Source organism: Trichomycterus rosablanca, chromosome 23 (genome assembly GCF_030014385.1).
Source record: "Trichomycterus rosablanca isolate fTriRos1 chromosome 23, fTriRos1.hap1, whole genome shotgun sequence".
Lineage (NCBI taxonomy): Eukaryota > Metazoa > Chordata > Actinopteri > Siluriformes > Trichomycteridae > Trichomycterus > Trichomycterus rosablanca.
Genome location: NC_086010.1, coordinates 7,697,300 through 7,722,435, shown reverse-complemented (window position 1 = coordinate 7,722,435; position 25,136 = coordinate 7,697,300). Strand labels below are relative to the sequence as shown.

General features: G+C 35.0%; 1 protein-coding gene across 1 annotated transcript; it reads left to right on the top strand.

Moving 5' to 3' along the window:
• Positions 1 to 704: 704 nt before the first annotated feature.
• On the top strand, positions 705 to 25,136 carry cdv3 (carnitine deficiency-associated gene expressed in ventricle 3). Its single transcript, XM_062985622.1, has 5 exons — positions 705 to 1,101; positions 18,983 to 19,059; positions 20,308 to 20,438; positions 21,413 to 21,572; positions 22,415 to 25,136. The coding sequence occupies exons 1-5, from the start codon at positions 910 to 912 to the stop codon at positions 22,539 to 22,541; spliced, it is 687 nt and encodes a 228-aa protein (XP_062841692.1). The 5' UTR covers positions 705 to 909; the 3' UTR covers positions 22,542 to 25,136.

The following is a 25,136-nucleotide window of genomic DNA, read 5'->3' as shown; positions in this document are numbered from 1 at the left end:
GAAAATGTAAATGTAAAATTTTAGAAGCTACCTTTACCATACAGATTTATGTTGTGGGTGTACAGTTACTGTCTGTAGCACCTCTGTTGCTTTGTACACTATGTCACTATTTGTATCCCATTTATTAATTGAAAGAGACCCTGATAAGACCCCCACTGACTTGATGGTATTTGGGTGGTGGACTACTCTCAGCACTGCAGTGACACTTATAGTGTAAATGACAATGTAGTGTGTGTTGTTCTGGTATGAGTGTATCAAGTACAGCTTTGTTGTTGGTTTTTTTTAAAATACCTCATTGTTACTGCTGTAACAATGATCCAGGAATGGTAACCCACATGGTGCATGAAAAAGGGAAAAGGGCTTTGTATATAATCCTGTTCATCATTCAGCTGTATTTCTGAGGTTTCTGGACTAACATATACTCTTTTGTCTACAGCAGATTTTAGTTTTTTTTATAAATTTGAGGATTTTTGTAAGTGAAGTGCTTAATGTGAACTGCAGTATTAACTTTTCCTATCCAGAGTATTGGAAACTCCATCCGGTTGGCGCACAGTGTGAACGGTTGCGTTCTAAACCGCTAAAAAGTGTGCTAACAAAAGTAAGCACTGTTCAGTCGGAGGCGTGCTATGTAGCGGTCCTATTTAGTACACTTGGTGTGGATTTGAACACAGCCAATAGTGTGTCAAACAGCACTAGTCAGTCACATTTCAGGCTGGTCAGTGTGGTTGCAGGAGTGAAAACCGGTCTGATCTGTGTTTATGTTCACGGTTTAAGTTTTGATATTCGCATGCGGTTGAAAAATCGACAGAACGCGACTTTCAGGCAGTTTTTCCCCCCCGATGTTAAGACTATTTTTCTGACAGCTTGATTTACTAGGTACGACTTTGCTAATAGGGATTGCTAGAGAAAATGGCGGACGTGGCTACAGCCGGCGTGGAAAAGAGCCTTGATGACTTTTTTGCTAAGCGGGATAAAAAGAAGAAGAAAGAAAAAGGGAAAACAAAAGAAGCACCAGTCAGCGCTCCGGTATTGCTGAAGAAAAATAAGAAAGAGAAGGAGAAGTCGACGAAAAGTGATAATCAAGATCCGACTATTGAGAAGGTTAGTCAGAACTCTTAGGTGTGTGAGCATGTAAATGTGCTAACGTTAACTGTCATTTCATCCGCGACTGCGTCCTAAACGGTAAAGTACTGTACTAGAGTCTTTTCTTAACCTAACGTGTGATTGTTTTAACATTAAACATACTATTTATTGTTTTATTTGGTTTGGGTCACAGCCGCAAACCGCTAGCTAGTTAGCTTCGATGCTACATGGCGTTACTGTGAAACGTTATCTGGCAAGCGTGGAGTTTAGCACCTATGCTAACTCATTTTTTGCATAACGCATTTAAAATACAATTACTGTTAAACTGGTGTCCTGTTTACATAAAGAATTTTTCATTGTTTTGATTAAATGATTTAGAACAGTTATACCTCACTTATTTCTTATATTAGCTTTCCAGTCTGTTTGGCACCGACATTACCACTGGCGACGTTTAAAGACGCAAACTTCTGTACTAACTAGTGTATATAAACAGAGATGTGGTGTTATTCATGCTGTACTGATTTAGGATCCTATGTAGTAGAGTAGTGTGCATTTGGGACGCGGTCTCAGACCGCTGCAGAGTCATCGTGTCATTCAGAGAAACATAAAATACGAACAGCAACTTGTTTAGTCAATAAAGTGCATTTGTTTTTACTAATTGTCAAGTCAGAACAAATTCATCCATTTTTATTTAGTACTAACTGACAATTGGTGACGTCTAATCAATCTGTTGATTCATAGCCTGCTTTTTTTTTTTCTTCTGATCAAAAGACATCAGATTCTAGTGACTCTAGTGATTGTGGTGAACTAATTTAACCTATTATTTAGTTAAGTAGTTTTTTGTTTTGGCACACAACCCGAAAATAATGTGTAATGTAAGCATGTCAGCTAGTTGTGCAAAGCCCTGCATGGTTATATGGTATATGAATGTGACGTCACACCCTGTGGTATCTAATTTAACCTACATTTAGTTTAGCAGTAGTGTAATGTAACTTAACCATATGTCAGGGTATGATGACTGGTGAATTAATTTAACCTACATTTAGTTTAGCAGTAGTGTAATATACAGGGGTTGGACAATGAAACTGAAACACCTGTCATTTTAGTGTGGGAGGTTTCATGGCTAAATTGGACCAGTCTGGTGGCCAATCTTCATTAATTGCACATTGCACCAGTAAGAGCAGAGTGTGAAGGTTCAATTAGCAGGGTAAGAGCACAGTTTTGCTCAAAATATTGCAATGCACACAACATTATGGGTGACATACCAGAGTTCAAAAGAGGACAAATTGTTGGTGCACGTCTTGCTGGCGCATCTGTGACCAAGACAGCAAGTCTTTGTGATGTATCAAGAGCCACGGTATCCAGGGTAATGTCAGCATACCACCAAGAAGGACAAACCACATCCAACAGGATTAACTGTGGACGCAAGAGGAAGCTGTCTGAAAGGGATGTTCGGGTGCTAACCCGGATTGTATCCAAAAAACATAAAACCACGGCTGCCCAAATCACGGCAGAATTAAATGTGCACCCCAACTCTCCTGTTTCCACCAGAACTGTCCGTCGGGAGCTCCACAGGGTCAATATACATGGCCGGGCTGCTATAGCCAAACCTTTGGTCACTCGTGCCAATGCCAAACGTCGGTTTCAATGGTGCAAGGAGCGCAAATCTTGGGCTGTGGACAATGTGAAACATGTATTGTTCTCTGATGAGTCCACCTTTACTGTTTTCTCCACATCCGGGAGAGTTACGGTGTGGAGAAGCCCTAAAGAAGCGTACCACCCAGACTGTTGCATGCCCAGAGTGAAGCATGGGGGTGGATCAGTGATGGTTTGGGCTGCCATATCATGGCATTCCCTTGGCCCAATACTTGTGCTAGATGGGCGCGTCACTGCCAAGGACTACCGAACCATTCTGGAGGACCATGTGCATCCAATGGTTCAAACATTGTATCCTGAAGGCGGTGCCGTGTATCAGGATGACAATGCACCAATACACACAGCAAGACTGGTGAAAGATTGGTTTGATGAACATGAAAGTGAAGTTGAACATCTCCCATGGCCTGCACAGTCACCAGATCTAAATATTATTGAGCCACTTTGGGGTGTTTTGGAGAAGCGAGTCAGGAAACGTTTTCCTCCACCAGCATCACGTAGTGACCTGGCCACTATCCTGCAAGAAGAATGGCTTAAAATCCCTCTGACCACTGTGCAGGACTTGTATATGTCATTTCCAAGACGAATTGACGCTGTATTGGCCGCAAAAGGAGGCCCTACACCATACTAATAAATTATTGTGGTCTAAAACCAGGTGTTTCAGTTTCATTGTCCAACCCCTGTAACTTAACCATATGTCAGGGTATGATGATTGGTGAACTAATTTAACCTATATTTAGTTTAGCAGTAGTGTAATGTAACTTAACCATATGTCAGGGTATGATGACTGGTAAACTAATTTAACCTACATTTAGTTTAGCAGTAGTGTATAATGTAACTTAACCATATGTCAGGGTATGATGATTGGTGAACTAATTTAACCTACATTTAGTTTAGCAGTAGTGTATAATGTAACTTAACCATATGTCAGGGTATGATGACTGGTGAACTAATTTAACCTACATTTAGTTTAGCAGTAGTGTATAATGTAACTTAACCATATGTCAGGGTATGATGATTGGTGAACTAATTTAACCTACATTTAGTTTAGCAGTAGTGTAATGTAACTTAACCATATGTCAGGGTATGATGACTGGTGAACTAATTTAACCTACATTTAGTTTAGCAGTAGTGTATAATGTAACTTAACCATATGTCAGGGTATGATGATTGGTGAACTAATTTAACCTACATTTAGTTTAGCAGTAGTGTATAATGTAACTTAACCATATGTCAGGGTATGATGACTGGTGAACTAATTTAACCTACATTTAGTTTAGCAGTAGTGTATAATGTAACTTAACCATATGTCAGGGTATGATGACTGGTGAACTAATTTAACCTACATTTAGTTTAGCGGTAGTGTGTAATGTAACTTAACCATATGTCAGGGTATGATGACTGGTAAACTAATTTAACCTACATTTAGTTTAGCAGTAGTGTATAATGTAACTTAACCATATGTCAGGGTATGATGATTGGTGAACTAATTTAACCTACATTTAGTTTAGCAGTAGTGTATAATGTAACTTAACCATATGTCAGGGTATGATGACTGGTGAACTAATTTAACCTACATTTAGTTTAGCAGTAGTGTATAATGTAACTTAACCATATGTCAGGGTATGATGACTGGTGAACTAATTTAACCTACATTTAGTTTAGCGGTAGTGTGTAATGTAACTTAACCATATGTCAGGGTATGATGATTGGTGAATTAATTTAACCTACATTTAGTTTAGCAGTAGTGTGTAATGTAACTTAACCATATGTCAGGGTATGATGATTGGTGAACTAATTTAACCTACATTTAGTTTAGCAGTAGTGTATAATGTAACTTAACCATATGTCAGGGTATGATGATTGGTGAACTAATTTAACCTACATTTAGTTTAGAAGTAGTGTATAATGTAACTTAACCATATGTCAGGGTATGATGATTGGTGAACTAATTTAACCTACATTTAGTTTAGCAGTAGTGTAATGTAACTTAACCATATGTCAGGGTATGATGATTGGTGAACTAATTTAACCTACATTTAGTTTAGCAGTAGTGTAATGTAACTTAACCATATGTCAGGGTATGATGATTGGTGAATTAATTTAACCTACATTTAGTTTAGCAGTAGTGTAATGTAACTTAACCATATGTCAGGGTATGATGATTGGTGAACTAATTTAACCTACATTTAGTTTAGCAGTAGTGTATAATGTAACTTAACCATATGTCAGGGTATGATGACTGGTGAACTAATTTAACCTACATTTAGTTTAGCAGTAGTGTATAATGTAACTTAACCATATGTCAGGGTATGATGACTGGTGAACTAATTTAACCTACATTTAGTTTAGCGGTAGTGTGTAATGTAACTTAATCATATGTCAGGGTATGATGACTGGTAAACTAATTTAACCTACATTTAGTTTAGCAGTAGTGTATAATGTAACTTAACCATATGTCAGGGTATGATGATTGGTGAACTAATTTAACCTACATTTAGTTTAGCAGTAGTGTATAATGTAACTTAACCATATGTCAGGGTATGATGACTGGTGAACTAATTTAACCTACATTTAGTTTAGCAGTAGTGTATAATGTAACTTAACCATATGTCAGGGTATGATGATTGGTGAACTAATTTAACCTACATTTAGTTTAGCAGTAGTGTATAATGTAACTTAACCATATGTCAGGGTATGATGACTGGTGAACTAATTTAACCTACATTTAGTTTAGCGGTAGTGTGTAATGTAACTTAACCATATGTCAGGGTATGATGATTGGTGAATTAATTTAACCTACATTTAGTTTAGCAGTAGTGTGTAATGTAACTTAACCATATGTCAGGGTATGATGATTGGTGAACTAATTTAACCTACATTTAGTTTAGCAGTAGTGTATAATGTAACTTAACCATATGTCAGGGTATGATGATTGGTGAACTAATTTAACCTACATTTAGTTTAGCAGTAGTGTATAATGTAACTTAACCATATGTCAGGGTATGATGACTGGTGAACTAATTTAACCTACATTTAGTTTAGCAGTAGTGTATAATGTAACTTAACCATATGTCAGAATATGATGACTGGTGAACTAATTTAACCTTCATTTAGTTTAGCAGTAGTGTATAATGTAACTTAACCATATGTCAGGGTATGATGATTGGTGAATTAATTTAACCTACATTTAGTTTAGCAGTAGTGTAATGTAACTTAACCATATGTCAGAATATGATGACTGGTGAACTAATTTAACCTTCATTTAGTTTAGCAGTAGTGTATAATGTAACTTAACCATATGTCAGGGTATGATGATTGGTGAATTAATTTAACCTACATTTAGTTTAGCAGTAGTGTATAATGTAACTTAACCATATGTCAGGGTATGATGATTGGTGAACTAATTTAACCTACATTTAGTTTAGCAGTAGTGTAATGTAACTTAACCATATGTCAGGGTATGATGACTGGTGAATTAATTTAACCTACATTTAGTTTAGCAGTAGTGTAATGTAACTTAACCATATGTCAGGGTATGATGATTGGTGAATTAATTTAACCTACATTTAGTTTAGCAGTAGTGTATAATGTAACTTAACCATATGTCAGAATATGATGACTGGTGAACTAATTTAACCTTCATTTAGTTTAGCAGTAGTGTATAATGTAACTTAACCATATGTCAGGGTATGATGATTGGTGAACTAATTTAACCTACATTTAGTTTAGCAGTAGTGTATAATGTAACTTAACCATATGTCAGAATATGATGACTGGTGAACTAATTTAACCTTCATTTAGTTTAGCAGTAGTGTATAATGTAACTTAACCATATGTCAGGGTATGATGATTGGTGAACTAATTTAACCTACATTTAGTTTAGCAGTAGTGTAATGTAACTTAACCATATGTCAGAATATGATGACTGGTGAACTAATTTAACCTTCATTTAGTTTAGCAGTAGTGTATAATGTAACTTAACCATATGTCAGGGTATGATGATTGGTGAATTAATTTAACCTACATTTAGTTTAGCAGTAGTGTATAATGTAACTTAACCATATGTCAGGGTATGATGATTGGTGAATTAATTTAACCTACATTTAGTTTAGCAGTAGTGTAATGTAACTTAACCATATGTCAGAATATGATGATTGGTGAACTAATTTAACCTACATTTAGTTTAGCAGTAGTGTAATGTAACTTAACCATATGTCAGAATATGATGACTGGTGAACTAATTTAACCTTCATTTAGTTTAGCAGTAGTGTATAATGTAACTTAACCATATGTCAGGGTATGATGATTGGTGAATTAATTTAACCTACATTTAGTTTAGCAGTAGTGTATAATGTAACTTAACCATATGTCAGGGTATGATGATTGGTGAACTAATTTAACCTACATTTAGTTTAGCAGTAGTGTAATGTAACTTAACCATATGTCAGAATATGATGACTGGTGAACTAATTTAACCTTCATTTAGTTTAGCAGTAGTGTATAATGTAACTTAACCATATGTCAGGGTATGATGATTGGTGAATTAATTTAACCTACATTTAGTTTAGCAGTAGTGTATAATGTAACTTAACCATATGTCAGGGTATGATGATTGGTGAACTAATTTAACCTACATTTAGTTTAGCAGTAGTGTAATGTAACTTAACCATATGTCAGAATATGATGACTGGTGAACTAATTTAACCTTCATTTAGTTTAGCAGTAGTGTATAATGTAACTTAACCATATGTCAGGGTATGATGACTGGTGAACTAATTTAACCTTCATTTAGTTTAGCAGTAGTGTATAATGTAACTTAACCATATGTCAGGGTATGATGACTGGTGAACTAATTTAACCTACATTTAGTTTAGCAGTAGTGTATAATGTAACTTAACCATATGTCAGGGTATGATGATTGGTGAACTAATTTAACCTACATTTAGTTTAGCAGTAGTGTATAATGTAACTTAACCATATGTCAGGGTATGATGACTGGTGAACTAATTTAACCTACATTTAGTTTAGCGGTAGTGTGTAATGTAACTTAACCATATGTCAGGGTATGATGATTGGTGAACTAATTTAACCTACATTTAGTTTAGCAGTAGTGTATAATGTAACTTAACCATATGTCAGGGTATGATGACTGGTGAACTAATTTAACCTACATTTAGTTTAGCAGTAGTGTATAATGTAACTTAACCATATGTCAGGGTATGATGATTGGTGAACTAATTTAACCTACATTTAGTTTAGCAGTAGTGTAATGTAACTTAACCATATGTCAGGGTATGATGACTGGTGAACTAATTTAACCTACATTTAGTTTAGCAGTAGTGTATAATGTAACTTAACCATATGTCAGGGTATGATGATTGGTGAACTAATTTAACCTACATTTAGTTTAGCAGTAGTGTATAATGTAACTTAACCATATGTCAGGGTATGATGACTGGTGAACTAATTTAACCTACATTTAGTTTAGCGGTAGTGTATAATGTAACTTAACCATATGTCAGGGTATGATGACTGGTGAACTAATTTAACCTACATTTAGTTTAGCGGTAGTGTGTAATGTAACTTAACCATATGTCAGGGTATGATGACTGGTAAACTAATTTAACCTACATTTAGTTTAGCAGTAGTGTATAATGTAACTTAACCATATGTCAGGGTATGATGATTGGTGAACTAATTTAACCTACATTTAGTTTAGCAGTAGTGTATAATGTAACTTAACCATATGTCAGGGTATGATGACTGGTGAACTAATTTAACCTACATTTAGTTTAGCAGTAGTGTATAATGTAACTTAACCATATGTCAGGGTATGATGACTGGTGAACTAATTTAACCTACATTTAGTTTAGCGGTAGTGTGTAATGTAACTTAACCATATGTCAGGGTATGATGATTGGTGAATTAATTTAACCTACATTTAGTTTAGCAGTAGTGTGTAATGTAACTTAACCATATGTCAGGGTATGATGATTGGTGAACTAATTTAACCTACATTTAGTTTAGCAGTAGTGTATAATGTAACTTAACCATATGTCAGGGTATGATGATTGGTGAACTAATTTAACCTACATTTAGTTTAGAAGTAGTGTATAATGTAACTTAACCATATGTCAGGGTATGATGATTGGTGAACTAATTTAACCTACATTTAGTTTAGCAGTAGTGTAATGTAACTTAACCATATGTCAGGGTATGATGATTGGTGAACTAATTTAACCTACATTTAGTTTAGCAGTAGTGTAATGTAACTTAACCATATGTCAGGGTATGATGATTGGTGAATTAATTTAACCTACATTTAGTTTAGCAGTAGTGTAATGTAACTTAACCATATGTCAGGGTATGATGATTGGTGAACTAATTTAACCTACATTTAGTTTAGCAGTAGTGTATAATGTAACTTAACCATATGTCAGGGTATGATGACTGGTGAACTAATTTAACCTACATTTAGTTTAGCAGTAGTGTATAATGTAACTTAACCATATGTCAGGGTATGATGACTGGTGAACTAATTTAACCTACATTTAGTTTAGCGGTAGTGTGTAATGTAACTTAATCATATGTCAGGGTATGATGACTGGTAAACTAATTTAACCTACATTTAGTTTAGCAGTAGTGTATAATGTAACTTAACCATATGTCAGGGTATGATGATTGGTGAACTAATTTAACCTACATTTAGTTTAGCAGTAGTGTATAATGTAACTTAACCATATGTCAGGGTATGATGACTGGTGAACTAATTTAACCTACATTTAGTTTAGCAGTAGTGTATAATGTAACTTAACCATATGTCAGGGTATGATGATTGGTGAACTAATTTAACCTACATTTAGTTTAGCAGTAGTGTATAATGTAACTTAACCATATGTCAGGGTATGATGACTGGTGAACTAATTTAACCTACATTTAGTTTAGCGGTAGTGTGTAATGTAACTTAACCATATGTCAGGGTATGATGATTGGTGAATTAATTTAACCTACATTTAGTTTAGCAGTAGTGTGTAATGTAACTTAACCATATGTCAGGGTATGATGATTGGTGAACTAATTTAACCTACATTTAGTTTAGCAGTAGTGTATAATGTAACTTAACCATATGTCAGGGTATGATGATTGGTGAACTAATTTAACCTACATTTAGTTTAGCAGTAGTGTATAATGTAACTTAACCATATGTCAGGGTATGATGACTGGTGAACTAATTTAACCTACATTTAGTTTAGCAGTAGTGTATAATGTAACTTAACCATATGTCAGAATATGATGACTGGTGAACTAATTTAACCTTCATTTAGTTTAGCAGTAGTGTATAATGTAACTTAACCATATGTCAGGGTATGATGATTGGTGAATTAATTTAACCTACATTTAGTTTAGCAGTAGTGTAATGTAACTTAACCATATGTCAGAATATGATGACTGGTGAACTAATTTAACCTTCATTTAGTTTAGCAGTAGTGTATAATGTAACTTAACCATATGTCAGGGTATGATGATTGGTGAATTAATTTAACCTACATTTAGTTTAGCAGTAGTGTATAATGTAACTTAACCATATGTCAGGGTATGATGATTGGTGAACTAATTTAACCTACATTTAGTTTAGCAGTAGTGTAATGTAACTTAACCATATGTCAGGGTATGATGACTGGTGAATTAATTTAACCTACATTTAGTTTAGCAGTAGTGTAATGTAACTTAACCATATGTCAGGGTATGATGATTGGTGAATTAATTTAACCTACATTTAGTTTAGCAGTAGTGTATAATGTAACTTAACCATATGTCAGAATATGATGACTGGTGAACTAATTTAACCTTCATTTAGTTTAGCAGTAGTGTATAATGTAACTTAACCATATGTCAGGGTATGATGATTGGTGAACTAATTTAACCTACATTTAGTTTAGCAGTAGTGTATAATGTAACTTAACCATATGTCAGAATATGATGACTGGTGAACTAATTTAACCTTCATTTAGTTTAGCAGTAGTGTATAATGTAACTTAACCATATGTCAGGGTATGATGATTGGTGAACTAATTTAACCTACATTTAGTTTAGCAGTAGTGTAATGTAACTTAACCATATGTCAGAATATGATGACTGGTGAACTAATTTAACCTTCATTTAGTTTAGCAGTAGTGTATAATGTAACTTAACCATATGTCAGGGTATGATGATTGGTGAATTAATTTAACCTACATTTAGTTTAGCAGTAGTGTATAATGTAACTTAACCATATGTCAGGGTATGATGATTGGTGAATTAATTTAACCTACATTTAGTTTAGCAGTAGTGTAATGTAACTTAACCATATGTCAGAATATGATGATTGGTGAACTAATTTAACCTACATTTAGTTTAGCAGTAGTGTAATGTAACTTAACCATATGTCAGAATATGATGACTGGTGAACTAATTTAACCTTCATTTAGTTTAGCAGTAGTGTATAATGTAACTTAACCATATGTCAGGGTATGATGATTGGTGAATTAATTTAACCTACATTTAGTTTAGCAGTAGTGTATAATGTAACTTAACCATATGTCAGGGTATGATGATTGGTGAACTAATTTAACCTACATTTAGTTTAGCAGTAGTGTAATGTAACTTAACCATATGTCAGAATATGATGACTGGTGAACTAATTTAACCTTCATTTAGTTTAGCAGTAGTGTATAATGTAACTTAACCATATGTCAGGTTATGATGATTGGTGAATTAATTTAACCTACATTTAGTTTAGCAGTAGTGTATAATGTAACTTAACCATATGTCAGGGTATGATGATTGGTGAACTAATTTAACCTACATTTAGTTTAGCAGTAGTGTAATGTAACTTAACCATATGTCAGAATATGATGACTGGTGAACTAATTTAACCTTCATTTAGTTTAGCAGTAGTGTATAATGTAACTTAACCATATGTCAGGGTATGATGACTGGTGAACTAATTTAACCTTCATTTAGTTTAGCAGTAGTGTATAATGTAACTTAACCATATGTCAGGGTATGATGACTGGTGAACTAATTTAACCTACATTTAGTTTAGCAGTAGTGTATAATGTAACTTAACCATATGTCAGGGTATGATGATTGGTGAACTAATTTAACCTACATTTAGTTTAGCAGTAGTGTATAATGTAACTTAACCATATGTCAGGGTATGATGACTGGTGAACTAATTTAACCTACATTTAGTTTAGCGGTAGTGTGTAATGTAACTTAACCATATGTCAGGGTATGATGATTGGTGAACTAATTTAACCTACATTTAGTTTAGCAGTAGTGTATAATGTAACTTAACCATATGTCAGGGTATGATGACTGGTGAACTAATTTAACCTACATTTAGTTTAGCAGTAGTGTATAATGTAACTTAACCATATGTCAGGGTATGATGATTGGTGAACTAATTTAACCTACATTTAGTTTAGCAGTAGTGTAATGTAACTTAACCATATGTCAGGGTATGATGATTGGTGAATTAATTTAACCTACATTTAGTTTAGCAGTAGTGTAATGTAACTTAACCATATGTCAGGGTATGATGATTGGTGAACTAATTTAACCTACATTTAGTTTAGCAGTAGTGTATAATGTAACTTAACCATATGTCAGGGTATGATGACTGGTGAACTAATTTAACCTACATTTAGTTTAGCAGTAGTGTATAATGTAACTTAACCATATGTCAGGGTATGATGACTGGTGAACTAATTTAACCTACATTTAGTTTAGCGGTAGTGTGTAATGTAACTTAACCATATGTCAGGGTATGATGATTGGTGAACTAATTTAACCTACATTTAGTTTAGCAGTAGTGTAATGTAACTTAACCATATGTCAGAATATGATGACTGGTGAACTAATTTAACCTTCATTTAGTTTAGCAGTAGTGTATAATGTAACTTAACCATATGTCAGGGTATGATGATTGGTGAATTAATTTAACCTACATTTAGTTTAGCAGTAGTGTATAATGTAACTTAACCATATGTCAGGGTATGATGATTGGTGAACTAATTTAACCTACATTTAGTTTAGCGGTAGTGTGTAATGTAACTTAATCATATGTCAGGGTATGATGACTGGTAAACTAATTTAACCTACATTTAGTTTAGCAGTAGTGTATAATGTAACTTAACCATATGTCAGGGTATGATGATTGGTGAACTAATTTAACCTACATTTAGTTTAGCAGTAGTGTATAATGTAACTTAACCATATGTCAGGGTATGATGACTGGTGAACTAATTTAACCTACATTTAGTTTAGCAGTAGTGTATAATGTAACTTAACCATATGTCAGGGTATGATGATTGGTGAACTAATTTAACCTACATTTAGTTTAGCAGTAGTGTATAATGTAACTTAACCATATGTCAGGGTATGATGACTGGTGAACTAATTTAACCTACATTTAGTTTAGCGGTAGTGTGTAATGTAACTTAACCATATGTCAGGGTATGATGATTGGTGAATTAATTTAACCTACATTTAGTTTAGCAGTAGTGTGTAATGTAACTTAACCATATGTCAGGGTATGATGATTGGTGAACTAATTTAACCTACATTTAGTTTAGCAGTAGTGTATAATGTAACTTAACCATATGTCAGGGTATGATGATTGGTGAACTAATTTAACCTACATTTAGTTTAGCAGTAGTGTATAATGTAACTTAACCATATGTCAGGGTATGATGACTGGTGAACTAATTTAACCTACATTTAGTTTAGCAGTAGTGTATAATGTAACTTAACCATATGTCAGAATATGATGACTGGTGAACTAATTTAACCTTCATTTAGTTTAGCAGTAGTGTATAATGTAACTTAACCATATGTCAGGGTATGATGATTGGTGAATTAATTTAACCTACATTTAGTTTAGCAGTAGTGTAATGTAACTTAACCATATGTCAGAATATGATGACTGGTGAACTAATTTAACCTTCATTTAGTTTAGCAGTAGTGTATAATGTAACTTAACCATATGTCAGGGTATGATGATTGGTGAACTAATTTAACCTACATTTAGTTTAGCAGTAGTGTATAATGTAACTTAACCATATGTCAGGGTATGATGATTGGTGAACTAATTTAACCTACATTTAGTTTAGCAGTAGTGTGTAATGTAACTTAACCATATGTCAGGGTATGATGATTGGTGAACTAATTTAACCTACATTTAGTTTAGCAGTAGTGTAATGTAACTTAACCATATGTCAGAATATGATGACTGGTGAACTAATTTAACCTTCATTTAGTTTAGCAGTAGTGTATAATGTAACTTAACCATATGTCAGGGTATGATGATTGGTGAATTAATTTAACCTACATTTAGTTTAGCAGTAGTGTATAATGTAACTTAACCATATGTCAGGGTATGATGATTGGTGAACTAATTTAACCTACATTTAGTTTAGCGGTAGTGTGTAATGTAACTTAATCATATGTCAGGGTATGATGACTGGTAAACTAATTTAACCTACATTTAGTTTAGCAGTAGTGTATAATGTAACTTAACCATATGTCAGGGTATGATGATTGGTGAACTAATTTAACCTACATTTAGTTTAGCAGTAGTGTATAATGTAACTTAACCATATGTCAGGGTATGATGACTGGTGAACTAATTTAACCTACATTTAGTTTAGCAGTAGTGTATAATGTAACTTAACCATATGTCAGGGTATGATGATTGGTGAACTAATTTAACCTACATTTAGTTTAGCAGTAGTGTATAATGTAACTTAACCATATGTCAGGGTATGATGACTGGTGAACTAATTTAACCTACATTTAGTTTAGCGGTAGTGTGTAATGTAACTTAACCATATGTCAGGGTATGATGATTGGTGAATTAATTTAACCTACATTTAGTTTAGCAGTAGTGTGTAATGTAACTTAACCATATGTCAGGGTATGATGATTGGTGAACTAATTTAACCTACATTTAGTTTAGCAGTAGTGTATAATGTAACTTAACCATATGTCAGGGTATGATGATTGGTGAACTAATTTAACCTACATTTAGTTTAGCAGTAGTGTATAATGTAACTTAACCATATGTCAGGGTATGATGACTGGTGAACTAATTTAACCTACATTTAGTTTAGCAGTAGTGTATAATGTAACTTAACCATATGTCAGAATATGATGACTGGTGAACTAATTTAACCTTCATTTAGTTTAGCAGTAGTGTATAATGTAACTTAACCATATGTCAGGGTATGATGATTGGTGAATTAATTTAACCTACATTTAGTTTAGCAGTAGTGTAATGTAACTTAACCATATGTCAGAATATGATGACTGGTGAACTAATTTAACCTTCATTTAGTTTAGCAGTAGTGTATAATGTAACTTAACCATATGTCAGGGTATGATGATTGGTGAATTAATTTAACCTACATTTAGTTTAGCAGTAGTGTATAATGTAACTTAACCATATGTCAGGGTATGATGATTGGTGAACTAATTTAACCTACATTTAGTTTAGCAGTAGTGTAATGTAACTTAACCATATGTCAGGGTATGATGACTGGTGAATTAATTTAACCTACATTTAGTTTAGCAGTAGTGTAATGTAACTTAACCATATGTCAGGGTATGATGATTGGTGAATTAATTTAACCTACATTTAGTTTAGCAGTAGTGTATAATGTAACTTAACCATATGTCAGAATATGATGACTGGTGAACTAATTTAACCTTCATTTAGTTTAGCAGTAGTGTATAATGTAACTTAACCATATGTCAGGGTATGATGATTGGTGAATTAATTTAACCTACATTTAGTTTAGCAGTAGTGTATAATGTAACTTAACCATATGTCAGGGTATGATGATTGGTGAACTAATTTAACCTACATTTAGTTTAGCAGTAGTGTAATGTAACTTAACCATATGTCAGAATATGATGACTGGTGAACTAATTTAACCTTCATTTAGTTTAGCAGTAGTGTATAATGTAACTTAACCATATGTCAGGGTATGATGACTGGTGAACTAATTTAACCTTCATTTAGTTTAGCAGTAGTGTATAATGTAACTTAACCATATGTCAGGGTATGATGACTGGTGAACTAATTTAACCTACATTTAGTTTAGCAGTAGTGTATAATGTAACTTAACCATATGTCAGGGTATGATGATTGGTGAATTAATTTAACCTACATTTAGTTTAGCAGTAGTGTATAATGTAACTTAACCATATGTCAGAATATGATGATTGGTGAACTAATTTAACCTACATTTAGTTTAGCAGTAGTGTAATGTAACTTAACCATATGTCAGAATATGATGACTGGTGAACTAATTTAACCTTCATTTAGTTTAGCAGTAGTGTATAATGTAACTTAACCATATGTCAGGGTATGATGATTGGTGAATTAATTTAACCTACATTTAGTTTAGCAGTAGTGTATAATGTAACTTAACCATATGTCAGGGTATGATGATTGGTGAACTAATTTAACCTACATTTAGTTTAGCAGTAGTGTAATGTAACTTAACCATATGTCAGAATATGATGACTGGTGAACTAATTTAACCTTCATTTAGTTTAGCAGTAGTGTATAATGTAACTTAACCATATGTCAGGGTATGATGATTGGTGAATTAATTTAACCTACATTTAGTTTAGCAGTAGTGTATAATGTAACTTAACCATATGTCAGGGTATGATGATTGGTGAACTAATTTAACCTACATTTAGTTTAGCAGTAGTGTAATGTAACTTAACCATATGTCAGAATATGATGACTGGTGAACTAATTTAACCTTCATTTAGTTTAGCAGTAGTGTATAATGTAACTTAACCATATGTCAGGGTATGATGACTGGTGAACTAATTTAACCTTCATTTAGTTTAGCAGTAGTGTATAATGTAACTTAACCATATGTCAGGGTATGATGACTGGTGAACTAATTTAACCTACATTTAGTTTAGCAGTAGTGTATAATGTAACTTAACCATATGTCAGGGTATGATGATTGGTGAATTAATTTAACCTACATTTAGTTTAGCAGTAGTGTATAATGTAACTTAACCATATGTCAGGGTATGATGATTGGTGAACTAATTTAACCTACATTTAGTTTAGCAGTAGTGTGTAATGTAACTTAACCATATGTCAGGGTATGATGATTGGTGAACTAATTTAACCTACATTTAGTTTAGCAGTAGTGTATAATGTAACTTAACCATATGTCAGGGTATGATGATTGGTGAACTAATTTAACCTACATTTAGTTTAGCGGTAGTGTATAATGTAACTTAACCATATGTCAGGGTATGATGACTGGTGAACTAATTTAACCTACATTTAGTTTAGCGGTAGTGTGTAATGTAACTTAACCATATGTCAGGGTATGATGATTGGTGAATTAATTTAACCTACATTTAGTTTAGCAGTAGTGTATAATGTAACTTAACCATATGTCAGGGTATGATGACTGGTGAACTAATTTAACCTACATTTAGTTTAGCAGTAGTGTATAATGTAACTTAACCATATGTCAGGGTATGATGACTGGTGAACTAATTTAACCTACATTTAGTTTAGCGGTAGTGTATAATGTAACTTAACCATATGTCAGGGTATGATGATTGGTGAACTAATTTAACCTACATTTAGTTTAGCAGTAGTGTATAATGTAACTTAACCATATGTCAGGGTATGATGACTGGTGAACTAATTTAACCTACATTTAGTTTAGCAGTAGTGTATAATGTAACTTAACCATATGTCAGGGTATGATGACTGGTGAACTAATTTAACCTACATTTAGTTTAGCGGTAGTGTGTAATGTAACTTAACCATATGTCAGGGTATGATGATTGGTGAATTAATTTAACCTACATTTAGTTTAGCAGTAGTGTGTAATGTAACTTAACCATATGTCAGGGTATGATGATTGGTGAACTAATTTAACCTACATTTAGTTTAGCAGTAGTGTATAATGTAACTTAACCATATGTCAGGGTATGATGATTGGTGAACTAATTTAACCTACATTTAGTTTAGCAGTAGTGTATAATGTAACTTAACCATATGTCAGGGTATGATGATTGGTGAACTAATTTAACCTACATTTAGTTTAGCAGTAGTGTATAATGTAACTTAACCATATGTCAGGGTATGATGATTGGTGAACTAATTTAACCTACATTTAGTTTAGCAGTAGTGTATAATGTAACTTAACTATATGTCAGGGTATGATGATTGGTGAACTAATTTAACCTACATTTAGTTTAGCAGTAGTGTATAATGTAACTTAACCATATGTCAGGGTATGATGATTGGTGAACTAATTTAACCTACATTTAGTTTAGCGGTAGTGTGTAATGTAACTTAACCATATGTCAGGGTATGATGATTGGTGAACTAATTTAACCTACATTTAGTTTAGCAGTAGTGTATAATGTAACTTAACCATATGTCAGGGTATGATGACTGGTGAACTAATTTAACCTACATTTAGTTTAGCAGTAGTGTATAATGTAACTTAACCATATGTCAGGGTATGATGACTGGTGAACTAATTTAACCTACATTTAGTTTAGCAGTAGTGTATAATGTAACTTAACCATATGTCAGGGTATGATGATTGGTGAACTAATTTAACCTACATTTAGTTTAGCAGTAGTGTGTAATGTATCCATATGTCAAGGTATGATGCCAGGGAATGACGACTGTGGTGAACTAATTTTACCTACATTTAGTTGAGTCGTAATGTAACCATATGTCAGGTTATGAAAACACCCTGGCTAGCAGTAGTGAACCAATCGAACGTAATGATTAGTTTATGCTATTTTGTTTTGGACACAGCCGAATAATTGTGTAATGTAACCATATCCCAGTCAGTTGTACAAAGCCCAACATGTTTACAAGGTGTGAGAATGTGAAGCAATAACCTGGCTGGCGAAAACCAGTAAAGCCCCATGGCCTTTGATGTCTAACTTTGCTAGACCTTTTTACTACACCATTTTACAGACATCATATATGACTGAAACACAGGAGCGGAGGCAGGCAACATTTAATTCAGATTTTTTACAATCCTTTCCGTCTTACTCTTATCTATATTGCATACAAATAATTAAAGTAGAATAATGGTGAGCACACATGCAAAGCCAGACAGAATGTGATATAGAAATCCACAGCTGATGTTTCATTTCTGTGCGTTTTCATTTTTATTGACAGGAGGATGAGGAATGGAAGGAGTTTGAGCAGAAGGAGGTGGACTATAGTGGGCTGAGGCTCCAGGCTTTACAGATGAGGTAAAATTTATGTATATGATTGTTTTTTGATTTGATTGCTTTTTTTTTTAAAGACAGTGACCATGAAGCATTCTCTTTCTTCGATTTCATTTAGCTGACCAAAGAAGAAACATTTTTTTTTTTTAATGTTAAACCAGAGTAAGCAAACGTCAAACCACTATGAACTGAGATATATACACCTAGGACTAATAAAAAAAGACTTTGTAGGGATCCAGGTGTCTGTCATGGAAACAGCCTTTAATGCTCATACAACATTAATCACCCAGACATACAAAATGGGTCAAAGTTTGGTTTGTTGATGAATTTAAACCCAATCTTTATTATTAATCATGTTTCCATGATAAAACTACATTATTTTTTTTCTTATTTCATTCTCATCAACTGCTTTATCCCGGTCAGGGTCATGGTGGATCCAGTTCTAGCAGGAAACACTTAGTGAGAGGCAAGAATAATGTGATAAAATATATTAGAAAATAAGGGTGGGGACAAAGAACCGGATGTGGGTCTCTCTCTGTCAGAATGCGATTGCGTTCTCTGCCGGCTGATTGGAGGCGCTTACACAGAGATGGGAGAGGGTGCCCTTAGGCTGTGTCTCTCCGCATGCAACGCTAGGTGGTGCCAAACTCGTCAATGTGTGGGTGGCAAAGATGCATCTGGCTGCTGCTCGTGTTTCGGAGGGGATACGGGTTAGCTTCAATCACCTCCGTCAGGGCAGGGTTCGGCATAGACAGAGAGGAAGCACGATGCTAATTGAACAATTGGATGTGCTAAAAAGGGGAGAAAAAGGGGTAAAAATTATAATAAAAAAATATATATAAATATATATATATATATTAGAAAATAATAAAAATTTGCATCCTCTCTGCAAAGCACTCTTAAAATCAATAGTAAGCTAATGACTAAAATTTATCTGCAACTATTATGTACAGTGTTGTGAAAAAGTTTTTGCCCCCTTTCTGATTCCTTTTTCAACAGGTTTTTGCATGTGACACTTTTTTTTAGATATTTAAGCCAAATCGAATACCAGACAAATACAATCAGAATAAACACAGAATATAGTTCTTAAATAATGACTTTATTGACTGCATGGGTTAAGTTACCATTTGGCCTTTTTCTGTGAAAAAGAAATCGTCCCCTTAGTTACTTAATCTACCAAATCTAATATACAAACGAATCATTTATAAAGATGAGGACCTGTAAGTAGTTCATGTTGTAACATTACGTTTGTGAATTCTGTGTGTTTCACAGTGATGAAAAAGAAGAGGAGGAGTATGAGAAGGAGGAGGTAGGAGAGGACGGTGAAATTATTCTGGTCAGTGGCGATAAAGTCTCTGGCCCTTGGAACAAGTCGGGACCTGCTCCGGCGGCTGCACCTGTTGGTAAGTGAACACACCGGGTCGAATTCTTATGCTTTTGTTTAGCAGCTTGCCAGAGTTTTATTTAAGCTATATGTTACCCAACTCCTGACAAGCTGCCCGGTTTAATTCCAGAAGGGTTGCCAGATTTTGCATGTAGCAAACCATTCACAGGTTAACAGCACAATGACATTCTGTTCCTAGCATATTCCAGTTATAAGTATTTTTTTTTTTTATTCCACCATTATTGGCTTGGTGAATCCCAACCTCAAATCCTGTGCTAGGCACTGACCAAATTTGCACCGTCTTAGTTTCTAAGATCCAGATCCATGATAGTCACATGGAGCACAGCGTGGCTCTCGGTACAAGATACAGCTCAACACTCAAGCGGCCACAGATTAAACGCATGGCAAAGGGGGCTTGTGGCGACCCGGCTCATCTTGGTCACATCAGAGGTTGTGCAAGAGGCAGCAGATTCACTGCCTAGCGATAGGGAAGTGGAAATGACTGAATTTTTGCCTCCTTAATCCCCCAATCTATACAAAACAGTTTAACATTACAAATATATCAGCTTTCAAAATGTTCATGTTACTTGACTATGGGATTTTTTTAATCATGGGAGTAAACAGCTTGTCTGGTAAAGCAAATAAGTTCTGTTTTGCAGTTTTCTGACATAATGTAACTAATTCTAATTTACCAAGGGTGTGCAGCTCTTTGTGGTCTGCCTTTTTTTCACTTGGTCTCTAGTTTGTTACTCTGTTTTTTGTTAAATAACCAAAACCTGACCAGGTTGTACCAGGTCATAGTACAACGTCTCTATTGTTTTTACCAATATTATGGTGTGTTTGCACTTTTATTTTCAAGTATATCAAGTATTATCAAGTCTGTAGATAACTGAGTCTAATTACTGTTGATATAAGATGATAAGTCTTTTACTTTTGTACTTTTGTTTACTTATATTTATTTATTGGTTAACTTTTTTGCTTTGTGTTTTGCAGAGGAGGAAGTTCCTGAGGCAAAGCCTACCGGTGTGTATCGTCCACCTGGTGCCCGGCTAGGCCCAGCTAAAAGGGGTCCAGCCCAAGGGCCGCCAGAGATCTTCAGTGATGCTCAGTTCCCGTCACTCCTTGCCACTGCCAAACACGTAGAGACTCGCAAGTAAGTTCCCCTTTTCAGCGGTTCTCAGGCCTAATAATGTCCAGAAAACTCTTTTTACTGCTTTTTAAATGTGTTTTTGCTTCAGTCTAAATGTGTTTGTTGGTTGAATAATGAAAAGCATAAGGTTCAATTACTTTGGTCATGTTGTGGAACTCAACTGGCCTGCATAGTTCTCTGATCTCAGCTTTTTATTACATGAAATCAGCTGTCAATCAACTTATGGATGGGTGTCCATATTCTTTTGGCCTTATACTGTATCTTTTAAAAGAATTATATTTTATCAGTGCAGTTCCATAGACTTGTAGAAGCAATAACACTGTGCATTGAAGCTGATCTGCTTGCTTGTGGGTTTTTTTCCCTTTAGTGCTTGTTTTCCCTGTCATATTTTGGCACCTGCACCACTACATCAGGTGACACAGTGGTCCAATATGCTATCTCATTGCCACTGAAATTGAATCCAGGCAGGCATCTGCATGACTGGCTATGTCTGAGAGGGGATGGCCAAAGTCTTACAATACATTTTCAGGTTATTCCTGTACCTGCCACAACTCTGACCTGGATAAAGTGGTTGTTGAAAATGAAACGACCAGCAGTAAAAACACACGCTGGAACACCACTCTGCCCGCCGGCTGGGCTGAGCGGCCACATGGTGGAGAGGAAGCATGACGCAATCGGGCCATTGGAATTGCTAAAAGGGAGGAAAAAGGGGAGAAAATGCATAAACAAAATATAAAAAAAAACATTTATTGGTTCACTAATGTGTTTTCCTGATATTTTTATCTCGATTAAGCAATTAGTTACATTCTATTAAAAACAGCAATCATTTTTTTCTTTCTTCTCAGAGACAAAGAGATTGAGAAGACGTTTGAGGTGGTGAAGCACAAGACCCGTGCCAGAGAGGCCGAAGGTCCAGGTTCCATGCAGCAATTACAGTTAGATAATCAATTTGCCGTTCTGGGGGACAAATAAACGTCAGCGCGTCCTCGTCCCTCAGCCCAGCACCAGTGGTGCAGTCCGAACAAAGTGCAGAGTGAGAAGACCTGCCGCTGTGCTCATGCAGTCCTGATCATGCTGGAGATGCAACACACACGCACACACACAGTAGTTTGTACTGAATAGCCATCTCTTTGTAGTCTTTCATCTCTCAGACTTGCACACACAACCATCATGCAGACGTATAGACATTTTTAGTACATTTTTTTTCCTGTTACACTCTCACACTTGCATAAACACTGGCCAAAGTCCTCTCTTAGCGAACACATTTAAAAGGGCTGTGGCATAAGGGACAGAGTGACTATATTAACACACATTTAACTGTTTGACAACTGAATAACCCACGATAGTGGATTTATTCATAGTGGTTGTTGGTTCGCTGCGCAACGGGACATCAGCTAAACTTGGGAACTTTGACCTCTCCGAGCACGGACCCTTCGACCCATGCGACCGAACATTTGTTGAAAAATCCTTTTTTTTTTTTTCTTTTTTTTTTTTTGCTTTGCTAAATCAGCCGAACTCTCGGACGTTAGATCGTTTTCTTTTGGTGACGCGAGCAAGACCAGAGTGTGAGGATAAGACTACCTCAGTTGTGAATCTGTGGTTATCATGTCGACAGAGTCCTAGATCCTGGTTATAATCCCAGCTGAAGAGGAGCACTTACTTAACTCTCGATTCTAGACTTGAAGCTTCTTTTTCTTTCCTTTCTTCCCTGCTTCTGGGACTCTTCTCTCGACAAGGTGAAAAGGCTTACAGCATTTTTATCAGTTCTTATAGTGGCCTTACTGTAAAAACAGAGTAAAATCAGAGAAATATATCCTATATAAGTCAAAGAGACGTATCCTCTGGAGGGACACTTGCGGAGTACACGGTGGGCTCATGCTTATCTGAACTGTACCACTTTGAGAGGTGAAAACCACCTCCCTGCTTCTTTGTACCGGATTGTAGTGTAGCTTGATTGGATTTTTTTTTTCTGGATGCAGAATAAGCAACTTACTTAAAAAGCGATTTATCTACGTTGTTAGGCTCATGTGCTCAGAAAAAAACAGCATTTGATGAACTGTTTTCCTGTAATGTTGTTTCTTTTCATTTCCTCCCTCCGACTTTCCTTTCCAGGATCCTTTTTATTTGATTTTCATAATTGGAAAACCATTATTAAAGCTTATAATAAAACATCATTACTGGGATGACTTGTGCTGCTTTCTATGCCACAGCTGGGAGCTGAATCGGAGAGGTAACAGCTTTCTGAATCGATGTCACCTTGTCATTTGGATGTCAGTGCTGTGAATTTCAGTAAAGGAGTCTTTTCTGGTACTTCCCAAATGTGACTTTGCAGTCATTTCCTTTAAATCTTAGAAATCCTGTTCTGTTTGAATCTTTCAAAGTATTACCATACAAAAGTGACGGCAAAATCCCTTATAAATCTTGACTATCTGCCACACCAGTAGTTTCAGCTTGGAGGCCATAGTTCATCAGCGATCCCCAACCTTTTTTGCACCACAGACTGGTTTCATATTATTTCATGGAGGCAGCATGGGCAGGGGATTTAAAATAGAGTAACAATACTAATCACAAATGATGAAAAGTCAATGGGAACCCTGAGCTTTTTTCGCTGCAATGAAACACTCCCATCTAGGGGTGATGGGAGACAATAACACCCGAAGTGTGTTGGAAATGGAAGCAGTGTTTTCATTGCTTTTGTTTGTGATCTGTAATTATTTATTCTTTCTGTGCGGCCCGGTAATAAATGATGCCCGTTGGTTGGGGGCCACTGCATTAGGGTGTCTTGTTATGGTTCCTCAACGAATCTGTTCAGAGAAAGACTGCTACACTCTAATTATTTAGTTCGACACCATATTTGTGCTAGATTAGGATTAGTTAAAACTCTAGAGCATTATGGTGTGGATATCACATAGTGTTAGAAACATTTCTATCAAATTTACATCTGCCATAGCATGACTGCATCAAGTAATTGCTGCAGCTTTGCCATCTGAACATTACTGCTGTGTATCTTTTCTCCTGCAACCTGTTTTCTTCAGATCTGATGACTGGGAAGGCTATTAAGGGACAATTAACTTATTGTCATGTGAATAGAATGGATTTGAGGATTTGAAGACTTCAGACATAGCCAATTGTGATGATGTGGGCACCTGGCTGGTCAATAGCACAGCTAAAATGTAAATTCAGGAGCTTTGGAACTCAGTGGTGGTAGGCCAGTGAGTTAGGCCAGGGTTTAAAAAAAAAAATGAGTCACAGGAAAAAATAATGAACTAAATTAATGAACTAGGGTACATAAAAATGAAATAAACCTGTACACAAACGCCCCCTTATGGAGGCTTTGTTACATCCTGTAAACCTCTGTAGGACCAGATTGCCACTTTTTATAAATTAAGTATATTTTGTTTTGTGTTTCGTATTGATGCATTGTGTTGCTTGGGTTGAGGTAAAAATCATAAACAAATTGTGGGTCACTTAAAAACAGTCTGAAAAAAAACCCTGTGTTAGAATGCTGCACCATTCCAGCACAAATAAACTATTAGAGGAATTATTTTAGACTGTGTCAAAAATACA

What these genes read in the sequence shown, in the direction of transcription:
- cdv3 (XM_062985622.1), top strand. Translation starts at nt 910, where the DNA reads ATGGCGGACGTGGCTACAGCCGGCGTGGAAAAGAGCCTTGATGACTTT. An exon ending in AAGATCCGACTATTGAGAAG is followed by an intron (nt 1,102 to 18,982) that starts GTTAGTCAGAAC and finishes TTTTATTGACAG; the next exon opens with GAGGATGAGGAATGGAAGGA. An exon ending in CTCCAGGCTTTACAGATGAG is followed by an intron (nt 19,060 to 20,307) that starts GTAAAATTTATG and finishes TGTGTTTCACAG; the next exon opens with TGATGAAAAAGAAGAGGAGG.